The sequence below is a fragment of the Lissotriton helveticus genome, chromosome 7, assembly GCF_964261635.1.
Source record: "Lissotriton helveticus chromosome 7, aLisHel1.1, whole genome shotgun sequence".
Taxonomy (NCBI): Eukaryota; Metazoa; Chordata; class Amphibia; order Caudata; family Salamandridae; genus Lissotriton; species Lissotriton helveticus.
In genome coordinates this window covers 1928863330-1928881640 of record NC_136068.1, presented here as the reverse complement: position 1 = coordinate 1928881640, position 18311 = coordinate 1928863330, and the positions used below count along the sequence as shown (strand labels likewise).

Below are 18311 nucleotides of genomic sequence, written 5' to 3'. Positions count from 1 at the left end.
TAGTATTCGATTAAACCCATTAATGACCGCAACTGATCCTTGTCATGGGGAATGGGTGCATATCTGATCGCTTCTAAGAGGCAAACTTTTGGACGGACCCCCTGCCCAGAAATGGCCAAGACACTTTATTTCCTCCACTAGAAACTTGCACTTATTCTTCCTTAAGGTACGACCCGCCTCCCTCAGTCTGCCTAGGATCTCCTTCAATGTGTTGTTGTGCTCCTGAATTGACCCACCAAAAACAATGATGTCGTCCTGGACAAATGTTAGTTGTCCTAACCCCTGAAAATCTTGGAGATAATCTGCTTAAAAACGCTGGCCGCGGAGGACATCCCAAAGGGCAACCTCGTGAAGCGGAAAGTGCCCTCCTTGGTAATGAGAGCTGTGAAGTTTTTTGATTCCTCATGCAACTTAATTTGGTGATAAGCACTTTTCAAATCAAGTTTAGAAAAGTACTTAACACGCTTAAGCAATTGCAGTTTGTTGATGTTGGGGAGTGGAAAGGTATCAGTAACCACATGCTGGTTTAAACTCCAAGTGTCGACACAGAATCTGAGCTTCCCATCATTCTTCTTGGTGATGACCACTCGAGAGACCCATTCGGAGGCCTCAACCGGCTCAAAAACCCCTTCTTTAAGCAAGTCTTCCAACATTTTTATACTTCATCCCTCACGATTACCAGGACTCTTCTTAGCTTGTGCTTGACCGGGATGGTGCCTTCCTCCAACACAATTCTATGTGTGTACCCCTTAATTTGACCAAGTTTCCCACTTAACACATCCTCCATTTCTCCCAAAACTTGTTCCGTGGTGACATCGGCCATGCACAAAACCTGATGTGGGGCATGAGGATCAATAATAATATGACGGTCAAACAGGTGTCCCCAACCCAAGATTGGAGGACCATCTTCCCCACCACCTGCCTTGACCTAAACAAAATAGAAGAAGAAAAGTACCCCAACACATCAATTCTCTTTCCCTGGTACCCCCTAGGATAAATGTCCTTTGGTAGGAGAGAAACCAGAGGCCTTTCTTTTTTTCACATCCACTTCGGTATGATGGTGGTCAGTGAACTACAGTCCATCAGTTTGATGTGTCTGCTCAGGATCCCAAAAAATGCCTTCAGACGAAGCTTTCTCTCGGTTTCTCCACTGCCAGGAAGAACCATCAACACACGATCCTCAATGTCCCCATCCACACTGAAGTCCTCTGCAACAGGAACTCGGGATTTGTTGTAGTCTTTGCACATTCGTGCGAAGTGACCTCTCCGACCACCCTTCCTGCAGTCTTGCTTCGTAGCAAACACCATCTTGAGTCACTACCATGGTAAGCGCTATCACACCTGGAACAACCCTTAGACCTGGCGGACTTCTGTGCTTTGGGTTTGGGCTTCCCGATGGAGCCCTTGGAGATTTCTACTTTTTTTCCAACAGCCTCAACATCCCCTTCAACACTGTCTTCTTGCCCATATCCTTCATACAACGATTCTTCTATGACCATGGAAATGGCATCCTTCAGAGTGGGGTTCTTTGCAGCCCAAAGCCGTTCCTGTGTTTTTTTGCCATGGCATTGGACTATCAGCTAAATCCCTGATGAGCTCCTCGGTCATTTGCTGCCCAAATTTGCTTTTTTATAGATAATTCCCGTAAACTGGAGACAAATTCATCCAGAGATTCTCCAGCTTTTTGTGACCTGGTGTAATACTTGTACCGAGACATAAGAATGTTCTCCTCCTTGGCAAATCGTTTCTCGAAACGGAGCTTGGCTTCCTTAAACACATCCTCCAACGGCTGATTGTCGTTTCCCAATATCTGAGGTGATTATTTGAAAATGCAGTGTGCCTCTTTCCCAATAGTTCCTAACAAAAGTGCTCTCTACCTCTCAGGCGTAAACTCAAGACTATCAAGAGCTATAATGTAATTGTCAAACATATCAATTCTATCCTCCCACTTTATGGATGGTTGACAAGGTTGTGCGAGAAAAAGGGGTGGAATTATAATAGAGGAAACAGCCATGTTCAGGAGAAAAAGTGCATTTGACCAAAACCAAGAAAGGAACAAACACTTCAAGTGTGAAACTGAGCTTTAGACAGAGTACTCAGCAAGTTGCTATTGACATCCAATAGGGGGAGTGAGGTTTAATATCTTCTTTAGCCTGGAACAGGCTCTTTTCCTCTCATGGGTCAAATGGGAATGACACAGGAGGAGCTGCAACGTAGTGAAGGGTAGTGAGTCGTTCCAGATTCCCAAGCAGTCAGGTGAGTACCACAACGCTCCAGAGAGAACAAGGCGAGGTGAGGACACTTCACACAGTGAGCCGTGAACCAAGCGCAATTAAACACCAGGCAGTATCCAAACAATTATGCAAGGGCTACTCTCCTTGAAAGCAAGACCCAATGGAAATTAAGAAAACACTGACACTTGTGAAAGTGTACAGGCCCAACTCTTTGATCATCCACGTCCTCTGCATGCGCGACGCGTTCGCCCACACAGTATGACAGCAGTTACACTCGCCTCAGGGAGACTCAGGGCGGCGAGTGCAACCGACACAGCAGCAGTCAGACGTCACACATGCCACAGAAGAAAGGAAAGTGGGGCAGTGGGTGGACACGCAGCAGCAAACTGGCACCTCCGTTGGTCTTGAGACCGGCAGCCTGATACCACTGGTGCAGATAAGGCAGTTACTGTTCAGGTCGTAAGTGTTGGGCAGTAGCGTGTCGGCAGTCAAGAGTTATACCACCCATGGGAGATTGTAATGCGGGGCAGTGTGCAGTCACACAGCGGGAGACCGCCCCCTCCGTACTACTACAAGCCCTTTCCGTTGTGGGCCTCAGTTTGACTTCACGCTGTTTTTCTTTAGACAAGTCGTCTCACCCCTCACTCAGTTGCGGGTCGAAGCCGCTTACGGGGTAACTGATTCTGGTGGAATCCCGCAACCATAACGTTCCAGAGCAGTGTAACACTAAAGGGAAGTACAATAAAGCACTGTACAATGCAAGTGCAACTCTACAACACAGTGCCTCTCTGTGTCAGTAGATTACTCCATGTTAATGTATGTATATTAAGTCGTAGTTTGTGTTTTTTCTGTCACTATGAGTAACTTTTGTGCCACTTTGTTAGTGGTTCCCCTGTTCCAGTGTACAGGTTTCCCTCCTTGCGAAAGTATCTTGTTGTCCATGTATTCCCTTTCTCAGTATTAGTGTTTCTTGGCCCAGCGATTATCTCCTTGATTTAGTGGCTGTAGCTGTTCTGCATTCATTGGAATGTTTTACCACGTGCTGACTGTCCCTGAGACATTTTGTTCCTGTCCCAGTGTACGTATTGACCACGTATTAATCAACAGAACCACCACCGCAGATCCAAACCTTCGCCTCACGTACATCACTACAATACACCCATGCAGTTGCCTCGTCCACACTTCTACAATACCACTGACACCCTCACTTCACCTCTCCCTTACCTCACCCGCACCACTATAGCACATCTACCTGCTCATCTCATCTGTACCACTACAACACTTCGACTCCCTTGCCTCACCCGCACCACTACAGCACACACCATTCCCTTGCCTCTCCCGCACCACTACAACACATCCATTCCCTTGCCTCACCCGCACCACTATAGCACACACCATTGCCTCACGTGCCCCACTGCAAACACCCATGCACTTGCCTCACACACACACTACTACAGTATCACTGTACCCTCACCCCCTCCCTTGCATCACCCGCACCACTACAACAAATCCACACCCTTGTCTGATCTGCACCACTATAGCATATCCACATGCTCACCTAGTCTGTACCACTCCAACACATTTATTCTCTTGCCTCACCCACACCACTACAACACATCCATTCCCTTGCCTCACCCGCACCATTACAACACATCCATTCCCTTGCCTCACCCGCACCACTACAACACATCCATTCCCTTGCCTCACCCGCACCACTACAACAAATCCATTCCCTTGCCTCACCGTCACCACTACAACGCATCCATTCCCTTGCCTCACCCCCACCACTACAACACATCCATTCCCTTGCCTCACCCGCACCACTACAACACATCCATTCCCTTGCCTCATCCGCGCCACTACAACACATCTATTCCCTTGCCTCACCCGCACCACTACAACACATCCATTCCCTCACCCACACCACTACAACACATCCATTCCCTTGCCTCACCCGCACCACTACAACACATCCATTCCCTTGCCTCATCCGCGCCACTACAACACATCCATTCCCTTGCCTCACCCGCACCACTACAACACATCCATTCCCTTGCCTCATCCGCGCCACTACAACACATCCATTCCCTTGCCTCACCCGCACCACTACAACACATCCATTCCCTCACCCACACCACTACAACACATCCATTCCCTTGCCTCACCCGCACCACTACAACACATCCATTCCCTTGCCTCACCCGCACCACTACAACACATCCATTCCCTTGCCTCATCCGCGCCACTACAACACATCCATTCCCTTGCCTCACCCCCACCACTACAACACATCCATTCCCTTGCCTCACCCGCACCACTACAACACATCCATTCCCTCACCCACACCACTACAACACATCCATTCCCTTGCCTCACCCGCACCATTACAACACATCCATTCCCTTGCCTCACCCCCACCACTACAACACATCCATTCCCTTGCCTCATCCGCGCCACTACAACACATCCATTCCCTTGCCTCACCCGCACCATTACAACACATCCATTCCCTTGCCTCACCCGCACCACTACAACACATCCATTCCCTTGCCTCACCCGCACCACTACAACAAATCCATTCCCTTGCCTCACCCGCACCACTACAACACATCCATTCCCTTGCCTCACCCGCACCACTACAACACATCCATTCCCTCACCCACACCACTACAACACATCCATTCCCTTGCCTCACCCGCACCACTACAACACATCCATTCCCTTGCCTCATCCGCGCCACTACAACACATCCATTCCCTTGCCTCACCCACACCACTACAACACATCCATTCCCTCACCCACACTACTACAACACATCCATTCCCTTGCCTCATCCGCGCCACTACAACACATCCATTCCCTTGCCTCACCCGCACCACTACAACACATCCATTCCCTCACCCACACCACTACAACACATCCATTCCCTCACCCACACCACTACAACACATCCATTCCCTTGCCTCATCCGCGCCACTACAACACATCCATTCCCTTGCCTCACCCGCACCACTACAACACATCCATTCCCTCACCCACACCACTATAACACATCCATTCCCTCACCCACACCACTACAACACATCCATTCCCTTGCCTCATCCGCGCCACTACAACACATCCATTCCCTTGCCTCACCCGCACCACTACAACACATCCATTCCCTTGCCTCACCCGCACCACTACAACACATCAACGTGCTCACCTCATCTCTGCCATTAAAACACATTGATTCACTTGCCTCATCTGCACCACTACAGCACACACCATCATCTCACGTGCACCTTTACAAACAACCATGCAATTGCCTTACACACACTACTACAGTGCCACTGTACCTTCACTTGACCCCTCCCTTGCCTTTCCCGCACCACCTACAACACATCCACACCCTTGTCTGAGCCGCACCACTCCTGCACATCCACATGCTCACCTCATCTGCACCACTACAACACACCAACACATTTTCCTCATCTACACTAACGTAGCACATACACAACCTTGTCTTATCCACACCACTACTACACACTGAAATTCTTTTCTCTTACGCATCACTCCAGCACATCCCCACATCACCTCACCTGCACCACTACACACAGGCACACCCTTGACTCACCAACACTATTGCAACACATTTACCTCTTTGCCTCACTCGCACCACTGCAGCACATTCACACTATTGCCTCACCCACATCACTCCGCATATCCAGACTGGCACACCAACACCTTTGCCTCACCACTCTAGCACATCCACACCAACGCCTCACCTGCACCCCTACACATCCACACTCCTTCCTCATCCACACTACTACAACACATTCACACCCACATCTCATCCAAACCACTCTAGCACATCCAAATGCTCACCTCATCTGTACCACTACAACACATCGATTCCCTTGCGTCACTTGCACCACTACAACAGATCGATTCCCTTGTCTCACCCGCAACACTACAGCATATCTATGCCCCTGCCTCACCCTCCTTACTGAAATACCTCGCCACCTTCAGTTCGCCTGCTCCTTTGCTTAACTCCCCCGCCCCAACACATCCACTTGCCTGCCTGTTCTGGTTCTTATATATTTTTGTAAAATTGCAGATCCAATTAAGTGCTGTGAAAATGGGTGCTCGTCCTTTTTTCTTTTTACAAATAAAAAGTAGTTTAAAGAGAAGCTAGAATTCAGAGTGACGCCAATTTTTCTCTGTTTTACCAGGTAATCCAGATGTGGCGGTGATGATAATTGGAGATGAACTTCAGCCTTTGACGCTCCCTCTGAATGCCCAGGAATGTGACACGATTGGTGAGCCTTGTGCAGGTTGGTAGATCTTACCAAAACGTCTTAGTAAAGTTCTTGCCCTATAGAAACGTATCGAATAGCAACTCCTAATAAAGACATTAAATGGATAAAATCTCACGTTGGAAGATCAAACCTGATATTTTCCTAACAGAAACCATAATTTATTGTAGCTCTAGAAAATAACTAAGGAATCTATACATGCACATGCCTGAAATGGATAAACTTGGTTAGGAGCAAAGTATACTCTAAAACCTCAGTTTAAAGAGTCAAGTATGAAGTGTCTGTTAGTTCATAATAAGGCTGCATGATCCTGGTTTGTATGGCAACTCAATGGGCCAATTTGCCCTGGACTAGTCTGGGCACTCAGTGAACTGTGAAATGATTGTTTAAAAATGTATATGGATATTGTCCAGGTATGCCTTCTATCAGTGCCATTGTGTTCCTTGGTCACATGAGTTTCTCCTTTAGTAATTATGGTTTCCTGTCACCACTTGATTGTCCATGTATTCACGGTGCCAGCGACAGTGCATTCTGTGACCAATATATGTGTTCCACTACTAATTCCCGGCTCGGGAATAAAATAATTATTGTGCATTTCTGCAAAACTGTGAAGTTATTTTCTGATTTGAAAATGTTATTGTTGACTGAGGTAAAATATTTATGCAACAATCTGGTTGTCAATGGGAAAAGATTTTATGTGTTTTCCTTTACTTCCACAGGTGAGATCGAGGTGTCAGTGATGATGGCAGGAGATGGATTTCAGTCTCTAACATCTCCAAACACTCAGGAAAGCAAAATATTTGAAGAACTCAGTGCAGGTCAGGACTGATTATCAAAATAGTTTAGTTAAATTTCAGGCATACAGAAAATATATACCATAGCTTAGATGTAGCATGAAATGAAAACAAATTCTTTTACTGAAGTCAAGGTTCTTGTAATACCGAAATCTGACTAGGTGGTTGTGCATGCCATTATCTAACACTTAATTCCTACAGTATGAGCAGCAGTGGGAGCTTACCTTCTTCACAGAAATTATAAAGCTTGGGTATCTTGAGCCAAGCTTCCCTTCATCACAGAAAGGATAAGGCGTGAGTATCTTGAGCCAAGCTTCCCTCCATCGCAGAAAAGATAAAGAGTAATTATCTTGAGTCCAAGCTTCCCTCCATCGCAGAAAAGATAAAGCTTGAGTCTCTTGAGTCCAAGCTCCCCTCCATCGCAGTAAAGATAAAGCTTGAGTCTCTTGAGTCCAAGCTTCCCTCCATCACAGAAATGACAAAGCTTGGGTATCTTGAGTCCAAGCTTCCCTCCATCGCAGAAAAGATAAAGCTTGGGTATCTTGAGTCCAAGCTCCCCTCCATCGCAGAAAAGATAAGGCTTGAGTATCTTGAGCCAAGCTTCCCTCCATCACAGAAATGACAAAGCTTGAGTCTCTTGAGTTCAAGCTTCCCTCCATCACAGAAATGACAAAGCTTGAGTCTCTTGAGTTCAAGCTTTCCTCTGTTCCAGAAAAGACAAGCTTCCCTCCATTGCAGAAAAGATAAAGCTTGGGTATCTTAAATTCAAGCTTCCCTCCGTCCCTGAAAAGACAAAGCTTGGGTATCTTGAGTCCAAGCTTCCCTCCATCGCAGAAAAGATAAGGCTTGAGTATCTTGAGCCAAGCTTCCCTCCATCACAGAAATGACAAAGCTTGAGTCTCTTGAGTTCAAGCTTCCCTCCATCGCAGAAATGACAAAGCTTGAGTCTCTTGAGTTCAAGCTTTCCTCTGTTCCAGAAAAGACAAGCTTCCCTCCATCGCAGAAAAGATAAAGCTTGGGTATCTTAAATTCAAGCTTCCCTCCATCGCAGAAAAGACAAAGCTTGAGTCTCTTGAGTCCAAGCTCCCCTCCATTTCAGAAAAGATAAAGCTTGAGTCTCTTGAGTCCAAGCTCCCCTCCATCGCAGAAAAGATAAAGCTTGAGTCTCTTGAGTCCAAGCTTCCCTCCATCGCAGAAAAGACAAAGCTTGAGTCTCTTGAGTCCAAGCTTCCCTCCATCGCAGAAACGACAAAGCTTGGGTATCTTGAGTCCAAGCTTCCCTCCATCGCAGAAAAGATAACGCTTGGGTATCTTGAGTCCAAGCTTCCCTCCATCGCAGAAAAGATAAAGCTTGGGTATCTTGAGTCCAAGCTTCCCTCCATCGCAGAAACGACAAAGCTTGGGTATCTTGAGTCCAAGCTTCCGTCCATTTCAGAAAAGACAAAGCTTGGGTATCTTGAGTCCAAGCTTCCCTCCATCGCAGAAAAGATAAAGCTTGAGTCTCTTGAGTCCAAGCTTCCCTCCATCGCAGAAACGACAAAGCTTGGGTATCTTGAGTCCAAGCTTCCCTCCATCGCAGAAAAGATAAAGCTTGGGTATCTTGAGTCCAAGCTTCCCTCCATCGCAAAAAAGATAAAGCTTGGGTATCTTGAGTCCAAGCTTCCCTCCATCGCAGAAACGAAAAAGCTTGGGTATCTTGAGTCGAAGCTTCCCTCCATCGCAGAAAAGATAAAGCTTGGGTATCTTGAGTCCAAGCTTCCCTCCATCGCAGAAACGACAAAGCTTGGGTATCTTGAGTCCAAGCTTCCCTCCATCGCAGAAAAGATAAAGCTTGGGTATCTTGAGTCCAAGCTTCCCTCCATCACAGAAAAGATAAAGCTTGGGTATCTTGAGTTCAAGCTTCCCTCCATCACAGAAATGACAAAGCTTGAGTCTCTTGAGTTCAAGCTTTCCTCTGTTCCAGAAAAGACAAGCTTCCCTCCATCGCAGAAACGACAAAGCTTGGGTATCTTGAGTCCAAGCTTCCCTCCATCGCAGAAACGACAAAGCTTGGGTATCTTGAGTCCAAGCTTCCCTCCATCGCAGAAAAGATAAAGCCTGAGTCTCTTGAGTCCAAGCTTCCCTCCATCGCAGAAACGACAAAGCTTGGGTATCTTGAGTCCAAGCTTCCCTCCATCGCAGAAACGACAAAGCTTGGGTATCTTGAGTCCAAGCTTCCCTCCATCGCAGAAAAGATAAAGCTTGGGTATCTTGAGTCCAAGCTTCCCTCCATCGCAGAAAAGATAAAGCTTGGGTATCTTGAGTCCAAGCTTCCCTCCGTCACAGAAAAGATAAAGCTTGAGTCTCTTGAGTCCAATCTTCCGTCCATCGCAGAAAAGATAAAGCTTGAGTCTCTTGAGTCCAAGCTTCCCTCCATCACAGAAATGACAAAGCTTGGGTATCTTGAGTCCAAGCTTCCCTCCATCGAAGAAAAGATAAAGCTTGGGTATCTTGAGTCCAAGCTTCCCTCCATCACAGAAATGACAAAGCTTGGGTATCTTTAGTCCAAGCTTCCCTCCATCGAAGAAAAGATAAAGCTTGAGTCTCTTGAGTCCAAGCTTCCCTCCATCGAAGAAAAGCTAAGTCTTGAGTATCTTGAGCCAAGCTTCCCTCCATCACAGAAATGACAAAGCTTGAGTCTCTTGAGTTCAAGCTTCCCTCCATCACAGAAATGACAAAGCTTGAGTCTCTTGAGTTCAAGCTTTCCTCTGTTCCAGAAAAGACAAGCTTCCCTCCATCGCAGAAAAGATAAAGCTTGGGTATCTTAAATTCAAGCTTCCCTCCGTCCCTGAAAAGACAAAGCTTGGGTATCTTGAGTCCAAGCTTCCCTCCATCGCAGAAAAGATAAGGCTTGAGTATCTTGAGCCAAGCTTCCCTCCATCACAGAAATGACAAAGCTTGAGTCTCTTGAGTTCAAGCTTCCCTCCATCGCAGAAATGACAAAGCTTGAGTCTCTTGAGTTCAAGCTTTCCTCTGTTCCAGAAAAGGCAAGCGTCCCTCCATCTCAGAAAAGATAAAGCTTGGGTATCTTAAATTCAAGCTTCCCTCCATCGCAGAAACGACAAAGCTTGAGTCTCTTGAGTCCAAGCTTCCGTCCATGTCAGAAAAGACAAAGCTTGGGTATCTTGAGTCCAAGCTTCCCTCCATCGCAGAAACGACAAAGCTTGGGTATCTTGAGTCCAAGCTTCCGTCCATTTCAGAAAAGACAAAGCTTGAGTCTCTTGAGTCCAAGCTTCCCTCCATCGCAGAAATGACAAAGCTTGAGTCTCTTGAGTCCAAGCTTCCCTCCATCGCAGAAAAGATAAAGCTTGGGTATCTTGAGTCCAAGCTTCCCTCCATCGCAGAAAAGATAAAGCTTGGGTATCTTGAGTCCAAGCTTCCCTCCATCGCAGAAAAGATAAAGCTTGGGTATCTTGAGTCCAAGCTTCCCTCCATCGCAGAAACGACAAAGCTTGGGTATCTTGAGTCCAAGCTTCCCTCCATCGCAGAAAAGATAAAGCTTGGGTATCTTGAGTCCAAGCTTCCCTCCATCGCAGAAAAGATAAAGCTTGGGTATCTTGAGTCCAAGCTTCCCTCCATCGCAGAAACGACAAAGCTTGGGTATCTTGAGTCCAAGCTTCCCTCCATCGCAGAAAAGATAAAGCTTGGGTATCTTGAGTCCAAGCTTCCCTCCATCGCAGAAACGACAAAGCTTGGGTATCTTGAGTCGAAGCTTCCCTCCATCGCAGAAAAGATAAAGCTTGGGTATCTTGAGTCCAAGCTTCCCTCCATCCCAGAAACGACAAAGCTTGGGTATCTTGAGTCCAAGCTTCCCTCCATCGCAGAAAAGATAAAGCTTGGGTATCTTGAGTCCAAGCTTCCCTCCATCGCAGAAACGACAAAGCTTGGGTATCTTGAGTCGAAGCTTCCCTCCATCGCAGAAAAGATAAAGCTTGGGTATCTTGAGTCCATGCTTCCCTCCATCGCAGAAACGACAAAGCTTGAGTCTCTTGAGTCCAAGCTTCCCTCCATCGCAGAAAAGATAAAGCTTGGGTATCTTGAGTCCATGCTTCCCTCCATCGCAGAAACGACAAAGCTTGAGTCTCTTGAGTCCAAGCTTCCCTCCATCGCAGAAAAGATAAAGCCTGAGTCTCTTGAGTTCAAGCTTCCCTCCATCACAGAAACGACAAAGCTTGGGTATCTTGAGTCCAAGCTTCCCTCCATCGCAGAAAAGATAAAGCCTGAGTCTCTTGAGTCCAAGCTTCCCTCCATCGCAGAAACGACAAAGCTTGGGTATCTTGAGTCCAAGCTTCCCTCCATCGCAGAAAAGATAAAGCTTGGGTATCTTGAGTCCAAGCTTCCCTCCATCGCAGAAAAGATAAAGCTTGGGTATCTTGAGTCCAAGCTTCCCTCCATCACAGAAACGACAAAGCTTGAGTCTATTGAGTCCAAGCTTCCCTCCATCGCAGAAACGACAAAGCTTGAGTCTCTTGAGTCCAAGCTTCCCTCCGTCACAGAAAAGATAAAGCCTGAGTCTCTTGAGTCCAAGCTTCCCTCCATCGCAGAAACGACAAAGCTTGGGTATCTTGAGTCCAAGCTCCCCTCCATCGCAGAAACGACAAAGCTTGGGTATCTTGAGTCCAAGCTCCCCTCCATCGCAGAAACGACAAAGCTTGGGTATCTTGAGTCCAAGCTTCCCTCCATCGCAGAAATGACAAAGCTTGGGTATCTTGAGTCCAAGCTTCCCTCCATCGCAGAAAAGATAAAGCCTGAGTCTCTTGAGTCCAAGCTTCCCTCCATCGCAGAAAAGATAAAGCTTGGGTATCTTGAGTCCAAGCTTCCCTCCATCGCAGAAACAACAAAGCTTGGGTATCTTGAGTCCAAGCTTCCCTCCATCGCAGAAACGACAAAGCTTGGGTATCTTGAGTCCAAGCTTCCCTCCATCGCAGAAACGACAAAGCTTGGGTATCTTGAGTCCATGCTTCCCTCCATCGCAGAAACGACAAAGCTTGAGTCTCTTGAGTCCATGCTTCCCTCCATCGCAGAAACGACAAAGCCTGAGTCTCTTGAGTCCAAGCTTCCCTCCATCGCAGAAAAGATAAAGCTTGGGTATCTTGAGTCCAAGCTTCCCTCCATCGCAGAAAAGATAAAGCTTGGGTATCTTGAGTCCAAGCTTCCCTCCATCGCAGAAAAGATAAAGCTTGGGTATCTTGAGTCCAAGCTTCCCTCCATCGCAGAAACGACAAAGCTTGGGTATCTTGAGTCCAAGCTTCCCTCCATCGCAGAAAATATAAAGCTTGGGTATCTTGAGTCCAAGCTCCCCTCCATCGCAGAAAAGATAAGGCTTGAGTATCTTGAGCCAAGCTTCCCTCCATCACAGAAATGACAAAGCTTGAGTCTCTTGAGTTCAAGCTTCCCTCCATCACAGAAATGACAAAGCTTGAGTCTCTTGAGTTCAAGCTTTCCTCTGTTCCAGAAAAGACAAGCTTCCCTCCATTGCAGAAAAGATAAAGCTTGGGTATCTTAAATTCAAGCTTCCCTCCGTCCCTGAAAAGACAAAGCTTGGGTATCTTGAGTCCAAGCTTCCCTCCATCGCAGAAAAGATAAGGCTTGAGTATCTTGAGCCAAGCTTCCCTCCATCACAGAAATGACAAAGCTTGAGTCTCTTGAGTTCAAGCTTCCCTCCATCGCAGAAATGACAAAGCTTGAGTCTCTTGAGTTCAAGCTTTCCTCTGTTCCAGAAAAGACAAGCTTCCCTCCATCGCAGAAAAGATAAAGCTTGGGTATCTTAAATTCAAGCTTCCCTCCATCGCAGAAAAGACAAAGCTTGAGTCTCTTGAGTCCAAGCTCCCCTCCATTTCAGAAAAGATAAAGCTTGAGTCTCTTGAGTCCAAGCTCCCCTCCATCGCAGAAAAGATAAAGCTTGAGTCTCTTGAGTCCAAGCTTCCCTCCATCGCAGAAAAGACAAAGCTTGAGTCTCTTGAGTCCAAGCTTCCCTCCATCGCAGAAACGACAAAGCTTGGGTATCTTGAGTCCAAGCTTCCCTCCATCGCAGAAAAGATAACGCTTGGGTATCTTGAGTCCAAGCTTCCCTCCATCGCAGAAAAGATAAAGCTTGGGTATCTTGAGTCCAAGCTTCCCTCCATCGCAGAAACGACAAAGCTTGGGTATCTTGAGTCCAAGCTTCCGTCCATTTCAGAAAAGACAAAGCTTGGGTATCTTGAGTCCAAGCTTCCCTCCATCGCAGAAAAGATAAAGCTTGAGTCTCTTGAGTCCAAGCTTCCCTCCATCGCAGAAACGACAAAGCTTGGGTATCTTGAGTCCAAGCTTCCCTCCATCGCAGAAAAGATAAAGCTTGGGTATCTTGAGTCCAAGCTTCCCTCCATCGCAAAAAAGATAAAGCTTGGGTATCTTGAGTCCAAGCTTCCCTCCATCGCAGAAACGAAAAAGCTTGGGTATCTTGAGTCGAAGCTTCCCTCCATCGCAGAAAAGATAAAGCTTGGGTATCTTGAGTCCAAGCTTCCCTCCATCGCAGAAACGACAAAGCTTGGGTATCTTGAGTCCAAGCTTCCCTCCATCGCAGAAAAGATAAAGCTTGGGTATCTTGAGTCCAAGCTTCCCTCCATCACAGAAAAGATAAAGCTTGGGTATCTTGAGTTCAAGCTTCCCTCCATCACAGAAATGACAAAGCTTGAGTCTCTTGAGTTCAAGCTTTCCTCTGTTCCAGAAAAGACAAGCTTCCCTCCATCGCAGAAACGACAAAGCTTGGGTATCTTGAGTCCAAGCTTCCCTCCATCGCAGAAACGACAAAGCTTGGGTATCTTGAGTCCAAGCTTCCCTCCATCGCAGAAAAGATAAAGCCTGAGTCTCTTGAGTCCAAGCTTCCCTCCATCGCAGAAACGACAAAGCTTGGGTATCTTGAGTCCAAGCTTCCCTCCATCGCAGAAACGACAAAGCTTGGGTATCTTGAGTCCAAGCTTCCCTCCATCGCAGAAAAGATAAAGCTTGGGTATCTTGAGTCCAAGCTTCCCTCCATCGCAGAAAAGATAAAGCTTGGGTATCTTGAGTCCAAGCTTCCCTCCGTCACAGAAAAGATAAAGCTTGAGTCTCTTGAGTCCAATCTTCCGTCCATCGCAGAAAAGATAAAGCTTGAGTCTCTTGAGTCCAAGCTTCCCTCCATCACAGAAATGACAAAGCTTGGGTATCTTGAGTCCAAGCTTCCCTCCATCGAAGAAAAGATAAAGCTTGGGTATCTTGAGTCCAAGCTTCCCTCCATCACAGAAATGACAAAGCTTGGGTATCTTTAGTCCAAGCTTCCCTCCATCGAAGAAAAGATAAAGCTTGAGTCTCTTGAGTCCAAGCTTCCCTCCATCGAAGAAAAGCTAAGTCTTGAGTATCTTGAGCCAAGCTTCCCTCCATCACAGAAATGACAAAGCTTGAGTCTCTTGAGTTCAAGCTTCCCTCCATCACAGAAATGACAAAGCTTGAGTCTCTTGAGTTCAAGCTTTCCTCTGTTCCAGAAAAGACAAGCTTCCCTCCATCGCAGAAAAGATAAAGCTTGGGTATCTTAAATTCAAGCTTCCCTCCGTCCCTGAAAAGACAAAGCTTGGGTATCTTGAGTCCAAGCTTCCCTCCATCGCAGAAAAGATAAGGCTTGAGTATCTTGAGCCAAGCTTCCCTCCATCACAGAAATGACAAAGCTTGAGTCTCTTGAGTTCAAGCTTCCCTCCATCGCAGAAATGACAAAGCTTGAGTCTCTTGAGTTCAAGCTTTCCTCTGTTCCAGAAAAGGCAAGCGTCCCTCCATCTCAGAAAAGATAAAGCTTGGGTATCTTAAATTCAAGCTTCCCTCCATCGCAGAAACGACAAAGCTTGAGTCTCTTGAGTCCAAGCTTCCGTCCATGTCAGAAAAGACAAAGCTTGGGTATCTTGAGTCCAAGCTTCCCTCCATCGCAGAAACGACAAAGCTTGGGTATCTTGAGTCCAAGCTTCCGTCCATTTCAGAAAAGACAAAGCTTGAGTCTCTTGAGTCCAAGCTTCCCTCCATCGCAGAAATGACAAAGCTTGAGTCTCTTGAGTCCAAGCTTCCCTCCATCGCAGAAAAGATAAAGCTTGGGTATCTTGAGTCCAAGCTTCCCTCCATCGCAGAAAAGATAAAGCTTGGGTATCTTGAGTCCAAGCTTCCCTCCATCGCAGAAAAGATAAAGCTTGGGTATCTTGAGTCCAAGCTTCCCTCCATCGCAGAAACGACAAAGCTTGGGTATCTTGAGTCCAAGCTTCCCTCCATCGCAGAAAAGATAAAGCTTGGGTATCTTGAGTCCAAGCTTCCCTCCATCGCAGAAAAGATAAAGCTTGGGTATCTTGAGTCCAAGCTTCCCTCCATCGCAGAAACGACAAAGCTTGGGTATCTTGAGTCCAAGCTTCCCTCCATCGCAGAAAAGATAAAGCTTGGGTATCTTGAGTCCAAGCTTCCCTCCATCGCAGAAACGACAAAGCTTGGGTATCTTGAGTCGAAGCTTCCCTCCATCGCAGAAAAGATAAAGCTTGGGTATCTTGAGTCCAAGCTTCCCTCCATCGCAGAAACGACAAAGCTTGGGTATCTTGAGTCCAAGCTTCCCTCCATCGCAGAAAAGATAAAGCTTGGGTATCTTGAGTCCAAGCTTCCCTCCATCGCAGAAACGACAAAGCTTGGGTATCTTGAGTCGAAGCTTCCCTCCATCGCAGAAAAGATAAAGCTTGGGTATCTTGAGTCCATGCTTCCCTCCATCGCAGAAACGACAAAGCTTGAGTCTCTTGAGTCCAAGCTTCCCTCCATCGCAGAAAAGATAAAGCTTGGGTATCTTGAGTCCATGCTTCCCTCCATCGCAGAAACGACAAAGCTTGAGTCTCTTGAGTCCAAGCTTCCCTCCATCGCAGAAAAGATAAAGCCTGAGTCTCTTGAGTTCAAGCTTCCCTCCATCACAGAAACGACAAAGCTTGGGTATCTTGAGTCCAAGCTTCCCTCCATCGCAGAAAAGATAAAACCTGAGTCTCTTGAGTCCAAGCTTCCCTCCATCGCAGAAACGACAAAGCTTGGGTATCTTGAGTCCAAGCTTCCCTCCATCGCAGAAAAGATAAAGCTTGGGTATCTTGAGTCCAAGCTTCCCTCCATCGCAGAAAAGATAAAGCTTGGGTATCTTGAGTCCAAGCTTCCCTCCATCACAGAAACGACAAAGCTTGAGTCTATTGAGTCCAAGCTTCCCTCCATCGCAGAAACGACAAAGCTTGAGTCTCTTGAGTCCAAGCTTCCCTCCGTCACAGAAAAGATAAAGCCTGAGTCTCTTGAGTCCAAGCTTCCCTCCATCGCAGAAACGACAAAGCTTGGGTATCTTGAGTCCAAGCTCCCCTCCATCGCAGAAACGACAAAGCTTGGGTATCTTGAGTCCAAGCTCCCCTCCATCGCAGAAACGACAAAGCTTGGGTATCTTGAGTCCAAGCTTCCCTCCATCGCAGAAATGACAAAGCTTGGGTATCTTGAGTCCAAGCTTCCCTCCATCGCAGAAAAGATAAAGCCTGAGTCTCTTGAGTCCAAGCTTCCCTCCATCGCAGAAAAGATAAAGCTTGGGTATCTTGAGTCCAAGCTTCCCTCCATCGCAGAAACAACAAAGCTTGGGTATCTTGAGTCCAAGCTTCCCTCCATCGCAGAAACGACAAAGCTTGGGTATCTTGAGTCCAAGCTTCCCTCCATCGCAGAAACGACAAAGCTTGGGTATCTTGAGTCCATGCTTCCCTCCATCGCAGAAACGACAAAGCTTGAGTCTCTTGAGTCCATGCTTCCCTCCATCGCAGAAACGACAAAGCCTGAGTCTCTTGAGTCCAAGCTTCCCTCCATCGCAGAAAAGATAAAGCTTGGGTATCTTGAGTCCAAGCTTCCCTCCATCGCAGAAAAGATAAAGCTTGGGTATCTTGAGTCCAAGCTTCCCTCCATCGCAGAAAAGATAAAGCTTGGGTATCTTGAGTCCAAGCTTCCCTCCATCGCAGAAACGACAAAGCTTGGGTATCTTGAGTCCAAGCTTCCCTCCATCGCAGAAAATATAAAGCTTGGGTATCTTGAGTCCAAGCTTCCCTCCATCGCAGAAAAGATAAAGCTTGGGTATCTGAGTCCAAGCTTCCCTCCATCGCAGAAAAGATAAAGCTTGGGTATCTTGAGTCCAAGCTTCCCTCCATCGCAGAAAAGATAAAGCTTGGGTATCTTGAGTCCAAGCTTCCCTCCATCGCAGAAACAACAAAGCTTGAGTCTCTTGAGTCCAAGCTTCCCTCCAACACAGAAATGACAAAGCTTGAGTCTCTTGAGTCCAAGCTTCCCTCCATCATAGAAAAGATAAAGCTTGGGTATCTTGAGTCCAAGCTTCCCTCCATCGCAGAAAAGATAAAGCTTGGGTCTCTTGAGTCCAATCTTCCGTCCATCGCAGAAAAGATAAAGCTTGAGTCTCTTGAGTTCAAGCTTCCCTCCATCGCAGAAAAGATAAAGCTTGAGTCTCTTGAGTCCAAGCTTCCCTCCATCGCAGAAAAGATAAAGCTTGAGTCTCTTGAGTCCAAGCTTCCCTCCATCACAGAAACAACAAAGCTTGGGTATCTTGAGTCGAAGCTTCCCTCCATCGCAGAAAAGATAAAGCTTGGGTATCTTGAGTCCAAGCTTCCCTCCATCGCAGAAACGACAAAGCTTGGGTATCTTGAGTTCAAGCTTCCCTCCGTCACAGAAAAGATAAAGCTTGGGTATCTTGAGTCCAGGCTTCCATCCATCGCAGAAACAACAAAGCTTGAGTCTCTTGAGTCCAGGCTTCCCTCCGTCCCTGAAAAGATAAAGCTTGGGTATCTTGAGTCCAAGCTTCCATCCATCGCAGAAACAACAAAGCTTGAGTCTCTTGAGCCCAAGCTTCCCTCCATCGCAGAAAAGATAAAGCCTGAGTCTCTTGAGTCCAAGCTTCC

The 18311-nt window shown here is 46.9% G+C and overlaps 1 protein-coding gene across 7 annotated transcripts in view; it reads left to right on the top strand.

Annotated features, from left to right (window-relative positions):
- Window positions 1-18311, top strand: part of LOC144770911 (uncharacterized) — a 234749-nt gene that overhangs the window by 72860 nt on the left and 143578 nt on the right. For all 7 annotated transcript variants that reach the window (XM_078655713.1, XM_078655716.1, XM_078655715.1 and 4 more), the window contains 2 exons: window positions 6449-6550; window positions 7252-7350. In XM_078655713.1, the coding sequence (XP_078511839.1) occupies window positions 6449-6550; window positions 7252-7350 (201 nt within the window). The remainder of the gene's footprint in view (window positions 1-6448; window positions 6551-7251; window positions 7351-18311) is intronic.